Here is a 7,500-nt window from a genome sequence, read left to right as displayed (position 1 = left end):
CATTTAATGGAAATCTTGGTCTTGAGTGAGCTACGGACTCCGTCAAATGAAAAGTATCTTCATTTGCATGACGACAACTAGTTGGGTGAGGCAGGCACGCGTATGTGCGTTTGAATTGGCTTGCACATTGTGTACGTATGTGTAAGTACTGTGCGTATGTGCGTTTGTCACTGAGTGTGTTCGTGTGTGCGGGTTGGCTACTGATAACTGACCCTCCCCTCCCCCCTCATCATGAAAGGACTATGAGTTTCCAAATGTTACTATTAGTATAGACTATAGTGCATCTATGAGATCACAAACATGTGCCGATGTCTCTTCTAAATCAAGTACATACATCTAACTTTTGTTGCTTGAAATGTCTGCTCAGTTATAGCAGCTAATAACACAGAAGAAGAAAATGTAAAATAAGACCGAGCCAGCAGCGTCCTCGTGGAGGTCCCCACGCTACGGCACGCGCCCTGGTCGCGAGCGCAGCCACGCGCCCGCCTTGCTGCCAGGACTTGCTGGACGCCTTATAGAAGCGCCATTTTCTCTACGATCTCTTCTATGAATTAGTCACTAACGTTGTACTATCTCCTTTAGGGATAATCCAAAGAAGGTGTCGAATAAATAAAAAACACATTTTATGAGCAATGCTAATAGGGAACGAATATTCCAGGTGAGTTCGGCATCAGGCGGACGGTCACCTGGCGGGAGAGGGCGTGGCTTAGTAAACGAGGTTACAAATAGGAGCCGCGGCTTTTAAGGTAGTTAGTTGACGTCCGCCTCCCGTACTGCACGTGTTATTCCACAAGGATGTCGGTTGCCACCACACAGCGCCTGGTGCCAATTCGGCCATCGCCACACAAGGGCGTGACAGTGTCTAAGAACGTCACAGTGATCACAACTTCGGCCTCTCCCGCCACGTTAACGCCGCCCAAGACGGGACTCAAAAGGAAATTGGCAGATCCAAGTCCCGAACCTGTGAAGTGTAAGCGACGCATCAACTTTAGTGGCGTCGGGTATGTAGTGTCGCCAGTGCCCGTGACAGTGGCTCGCCGAAATGCCCGTGAGAGGAACCGTGTCAAGCAAGTGAACAACGGGTTTGCAACGCTGCGCCAGCACATACCCGGAGCCGCTAAAGCCAAGAAGATCAGCAAAGTAGAAACCTTGAAACAGGCTGTGGAGTACATTAGATCCTTGCAAGATTTGTTGGACACGCACGATGCCCTCATGCACCGCACCAACACACTCGTCGCCTCAAATCAGCCCTCGCCAGCGCCCAAGGAGCCGTCCCACCCCTACACCAACGCCGTGGCGCCCACGACAGTCTTGTCCCAGCAACAGTACCGTGTTTTACAGTACCCAAGCTACTATTACAGTGAAAACGTATCACCAGTGCCTGCGTCAGTGTACCCCATGAATGTGTCTGCAGTGTCTCCCACGTGCAGTGACGCAGCGGTGTCCCCGACGCCATCGTACGATTCCGCGTACTCGTCGCAGTCATCCCACGAGACGCCGGTCACAGTCACCACCACCTTAAGCAACGTGTTCAATCCAGCCAACACCACGACCCTGCCGGACACCTACGACCCCCTGGACGCCTACGAGTCCGCCACGTCACCTGAGGACGAGGAGCTCCTCGACGCCATCGCCTTGTGGCAACAGTGTCAATAGCAGGTCAGTAGCTCGTGCTCTGCTTGGGCGTGTCTTTTGTTTGTTTGTCTGTTTGTTTGTTTGCGAGGTTGTGTTGCCGGGAATCTCTGTGTCGGAGGGCGTAGTTAGAGCAGCACAAGAAGTAATTCAACATGTAGCATGGTAAGGGAAGAGGGATGCGGGGTGTCTCAGAAGAAAGAAAAACAGATCTCCACGGATTAGGATTTATCATATTAATTCATATCATGTTGTAGTCTAATCTTGAGTGTAGGACCGTTGAAATCACGAGTAATTGATGCTTTTGCGATGTACGAGCATCTCTTGTGACATCTTTCTTTCTTAAACACGGCGGCATGACCAAGACACCTTTCCAGTTGAGAGCAGTGCGATCTCCTCCAGGTAGAGAGAGAGCTTAAAAGAGGTCTCCGTAAGTCTTTATAATCCTATCAGCTTCCTGGGGACGGATCTCGTGATAAACACCCTCCCACCCCACCTGGGCTCGAGAGGATAATGGCTTCCTTCTTAGCCTCGACCAAAGGAAAATCATATTTCAAAGATAGGATGAGGATTCGTATGTATGTATGTATGTATGTATATATATATATATATATATATATATATATATATATATATATATATATATATATATATATATGTGTGTGTGTGTGTGTGTGTGTGTGTGTGTGTGTGTGTGTGTGTGTGTGTGTGTGTGTGTGTGTGTATGTGTATGTGTATGTGTATGTGTATGTATGTATGTATAACACACACACACACACACACACACACACACACACACACACACACACACACATCTTTCAAAAGCACAAAAAAAAGCCCTTCCTGTATTGGTGGAGACTTCAACGAAAGGGAAAGTACTGATCCGCGAAATCTAGAAAAAGAAAGAAAGAAAGAAAGAAAAGAAAAAAAACTGAATCACAAAAGCAAGGATTCTACATTACTTAGACATTTTATTTCCCTCCGGTCTCGCGTATCACACTCGTAGCCTCAAGGGTTCTCAACAAAACGAGGTTGAGGGTGATGGGGGTCACACTAGACGCGGGCTCTAGCAACGGTTCCTCTTTGTGTGTGTTCGGTCCCGCCCGCCCAGGTCTCGATGCCCTACCCGGGGGCCAACATATGTGCACATAAATTCAGCTCCCGTTTCTTACCCCAAAATGATTGTTTATTCGAGCGCGCGTGGGAAAGTTTTTGCACCAATATCCCGGCGAGTCCGCTTTGTCCTAGTTCTGTCGTATCTTCTTTTTTTTATTTGGCAGCAAGGGAGGGGAGGAGAAGGGAGGGGAGGGGAGAAGAAGGGAGGGGGTGATAGTTATTCCTCATATGTAGAGAAAAGAGGTGTAGCGATATGCTCGTGCGAAGAACACTATCTTATCACTTTCGAAAGGGAATGAAAGAAATAGACGCTTTTTTTTTTCTTTGGGTCATAAATTTACATCGCTCGTTAAGCTTTCAGCAGCAGGTATTCAGGGCTGAGGGAAGCCACAGTTCCGTCCATGTCCTGGTGTGTGTGCGGGGGCTTCTGTCCTCGAAACCACTTACACTTTCATACTTACTTTCTCCATGACTAAGCTTTACTACTTGATGCTTCCTTTATTCTCTTGCTACTACAACTACTAATACCATTGCTATTTGTACTACTATCACTACTACTTCTACTATTGCTGTTGCTACTACTGCTACTGATACTAATACTCTTATTACTACTACTACGACTACTACTACTACTACGACATCGCATTTTTTGATTCCGTAAACGATCCAAGCAGAGTGATCTTGATTGGCTTAGAAATTCTCCTACCTCGGCGTCCTCAGCACGGGCGAACGGCACGCGTATTCACTCCCCCACCCCCCCTCACCTCCCCTCACCCCAACTCCCACCCCATTAGCCTTCGCTTACCCCCCCCCCCCGCTACTACTCCCTCACCTCTCCCCCTCCCCCCCTCATCCCGCGCGGCGCCCACCCCACCCGCCGCCCGTGTCATCTTTGGCTGGGACGGAAGGCACGGGAGAACCAGATTCATCACGTATATGTCTGTTTACCAGTCAAGCAAATATTCTTTTTATTCAATTAATTTTCACAGATCATTTTTTTTTTCTTTTTTTTTACTTTTTTTTTTTTTTTTTTTACTTTTTTTCTTTTTTTTAAAGAAAGACTTCAAATAACGTTCTCTCGTTTAGTGAACGTTTCGCCATAGAGCTCATTTTCGGAATACCTTCTCATCTAACGACAAAGCGCAAGGAAGGAAATACAACCCATTCTACTCACTCGCTCTTCCCTTCGGCGAATACGAATACGTGCGTAGCCGAGTATTTTCCCTCCATCGTAGTCTCGGGCAAGCAAACCTCGGCTCTCTCGCTCCTCGACGGGGACGGGTAGGAAAAGTAGAAATCCGTGGCGCATCGACTTTGAATTTTAACTTACGGGCCAGCTATATCACAGATCATTTGATTTCTATATCATAAGATTGTCCGAAATCAGTCATAAAGGGGATCGGGAACCGTAGGCAGCACAATGACTGGCGATAATAAAAGGCAAAATGAATGTAGATCAGAGAAAGAAAGGGAAGTCGTGAGCGCAGGGGTTCGGACACTGCGGCGAAGTAGTGCAGTGGTCCGTATCCCGCCGGACTCTTGCTTTTGTCCTGCTTCCCGCCACCAGAGATACGATAATATGCGGAATTTTCTTTCGCATTTCCCGGTGTTATCTAACGCGTTTTTATCCCCGCTCTTTATGCTCTGATAGAGTGTTAATGCGTGATTCAACATAGAGCGCTTCGGACGAGGAAATCGTGATAGTAATGAGACAGGGATATATGAAAATTGAATCCGTGATCCAAGTACTCGTGAGCAACCAACCCCCCCCCTCCCCGGCTGTACTTTCCACCTCCCCCCCTCCCTCCTTCATCCTCCTCCTCCCCCTCCCTCCTCCCCTCCGTCCCTCGCCCCCCCGACCCGGCCCTATGGACACGTTTGTGCTGCTGTAGAGGAAACGGAGATTAGATCTGATATGGATTTATGCTCGGGCGCATTTATGGCGATTTCTGATAAATGACGCCACTGATGACGTGATAATAAGTGTGGGCAGTCGTTCGAGGATTATTACCTGCTGGGCATTGGAGTCTCCAAGCGAATATTTGGAGAGAGCATCGTTTTCCCGACAGGCGCGAAATTAATGCCCCCGCCAACTTGTCTTTTGAAAAACTGGAAAATATAATTCTGTCCATTGAATGCCGCTATTGAAACGGGCCACGCTTTGGAGAAATTCAATTCAGTGCTGTCTAGACTGGCGGATAAGTTTTTTTTTTTTCTTTTTTTTTTCTAATCTGATATTCTGATGTCGAAAGCGTATAGGATTTAGCATAGGAAACGGGTATCTGTAGCTGAATATCATGTATGTAAGGAGTAAATCTGAAGAATATATATATGCTAGAAAAGTTGTATACTATTGAAATTCTAATTTTTTCCCTCTCTCTCTTTCACAGGTCCTACATGGGAAAGAATCTAGTCATGCTTGTCTATCATCATGTCCTGCTGGTCAACTTCTCCAGTCCATCTTTTACCAAGTCCAGGAGACCTTCTGAGGACACAGTCTCCAAACTTTTAAAGTCTTTAAGTCCTCGTAACTTTGGAGCTTTATATCTTAAACTTTCAAGAACAAGGCGTGTGTTTTCCAAATAGCTTCTCAAGTTCTACTGACTCGCTTCGTGAATGTCGCCCACCAAGAAGATTCCAGGGATCCAAGGAGAGCCAAATCCCTGTCTCGCCAAAGAGGGTTCGCCGGCCGAGGCTTCCAGGCTCACGAACAGGCTCCAGGCGCCGTCTCCAGGGGCCGAAGTCCAGCCGAACGCCACCCTTTCCGAAGAGCCGGGTTCAAGTCCGAGGACTCTGCCATCTCGCAAGAAGAGGAAGGCAGAAAGGGGCTGCCCACTTTCTAATGCTAATAATAATCGGTAAGTTCCATAGTGAAAAGGAACCAGTGCTTCCTACCTCCTTTGCTGAATGGCTGAGTGAATTGCTCATGGGCTTTTGAGTACCTCGAGTTCCCATGGTTAACATTTGTAATGCAGCCAGCTCGTTTACATCCTTAGTCTACTTTCAAGAATACAAAACGCAAAAAAAAGTTAAAAAAAAGTGAAAGGAATTCCTTATTCATAATTTTAATTCAGTAAAGGTAGAATGTACATCTTTTGTATTCGGGAGGGTACTACGTATGTACTGTACTCTCCCTAAGAGAAGATCATAATAAAAGAGCACAGAGCACTTCACGCAAGTCCAGTAATGTTGTAACCGTCATCGTCTGTGTGACGTCACCATGCCTGTTGGTCTTAGATCAGTTCCTGAACTTTTTCCCGTGACTGACATTTTGTGATTTGTGCGGCTGTAATTGTGCGTGACATAATGAAGGCGATTCCTAGTCCCTTCCCAGCCCGGACCATTAGTTTTAGGGTTACCTTTGATAATGTGAAAGTGAAAGAGGCTTGTGCGCCGGATATTAGAAGGGAGAGTGTCATGGCTCGAATATCTGTAATTTGTAGATACCCATTTTTGTAGACTTATGTATTTCTGTTGAACTTAATATTATTTTATCCTGACCTCGTTTTCTCCGCTCTTTACAGACATCGTGCAGTTGCGCTACGGACTTTACCCACGGAATAAGGAAGGGTCCAGAGAATAACGAGACGGTAAAGGGAGAGAGCTAGAAGAGCAACAGAATACAAAGAAGAATCCGGTAGACCAACCATAAAGCAAGGGAACAAAAGGAAGAGGTATAACAGCGAACAACGGACAGGCACCGGGAGACCGTTGTAACTAAAAGTCTCCCGTTGTCTCAGCGGTGTCTTGAAGTCGTAGATTCACAAGTCTCCTGTTAGTATTGTAAATCTCTAGCAGACTCACTTTAAAGGAAGCATGACAGATAAAAAGATGGGAAGATATCATTCAAATGTTCATTATTTTCTCTTTGGTGGGGAAGGAATTAACTACATTTTATACTATGATTTTCTTTTTTTTTTGGTTTTGTGAATGTCTAGTCAAAAGTGCAGCAGAGCCTAAATAAGACATTTTATACTTTCGCCAAAGTTTGCCCTGTGTTTGGCTGGCATCGCCACATCTAGATCCCAAAGGAGTTTCGCTTGATTCAACACAAATTGGCTCGTGTGTGTGTGTGTGTGTGTGTGTGTGTGTGTGTGTGTGTGTGTGTGTGTGTGTGTGTGTGTGTGTGTGTGTGTGTGTGTGTGTGTGTCTGTGTGTGTTTGACAATAGAAGAGAAGATGCATTTTGAACATACATAACGAATCCGTGCTCATTAGATGGTCACAAAATCACAGAGAATATATGCTTATCATGTGGACTTTGCATGTATCACTAAGCGTTCTAATGGCAATTCGATTTAATCAACGTCGTTACGTCATGACAATGAGTTTATGAAGCTCGACTCCTGGGGTCAAGATGGCTTTCGCCAAAGTAATAATCTCGTGAAACTCAAATGCTCAGCGAGTTTTTATGATTATTTTGCTATGTTTTGTGTTCTAAATGTAAAACCAAAATGCTAACAGTATCTTAACTATAAAGACATATTTTTTAACCCTTTGATTCCTTCATGGTGATTCTCAAGTATTTTATATGATTCAGTATAGTTACTAAAACCAATATATTACGAGCTTCCTAACTAATGCAGCTTAATGTACGCCCACTGCAATAAGCGCGGGCGTGCAGTCCACATAACGCTGCATTAAGCTTAACTGCATCTCTAGTGCCTTATGAAAGCAGTGATCTTTGATGCTTCCAAACGTTATACTTGTGCCTTTTCTATGATGCCTATATTTGTTAACTAACACTTTTATT

General features: G+C 45.5%; 1 protein-coding gene across 1 annotated transcript in view; it reads left to right on the top strand.

Annotated features, from left to right (window-relative positions):
* Positions 1-764: 764 nt before the first annotated feature.
* LOC122263443 (achaete-scute complex protein T4) overlaps positions 765-7,500 on the top strand; it is a 7,455-nt gene continuing 719 nt past the window's right edge. Inside the window, exons 1-3 of the mRNA XM_043031854.2 lie at positions 765-1,659; positions 5,139-5,606; positions 6,273-7,500. The exon at positions 6,273-7,500 is cut by the window's right edge and continues 719 nt beyond it. Of these exons, the coding sequence (XP_042887788.1) occupies positions 796-1,656 (861 nt within the window). The 5' untranslated portion in view covers positions 765-795 and the 3' untranslated portion in view covers positions 1,657-1,659; positions 5,139-5,606; positions 6,273-7,500. The remainder of the gene's footprint in view (positions 1,660-5,138; positions 5,607-6,272) is intronic.

Source organism: Penaeus japonicus, unplaced genomic scaffold (assembly GCF_977035675.1).
Source record: "Penaeus japonicus unplaced genomic scaffold, GWHDUDI00000001_assembly GWHDUDI00000023, whole genome shotgun sequence".
Lineage (NCBI taxonomy): Eukaryota > Metazoa > Arthropoda > Malacostraca > Decapoda > Penaeidae > Penaeus > Penaeus japonicus.
The sequence above is the reverse complement of the archived record's forward strand: the minus strand, read 5'-3'. Positions and strand labels throughout refer to the sequence as shown.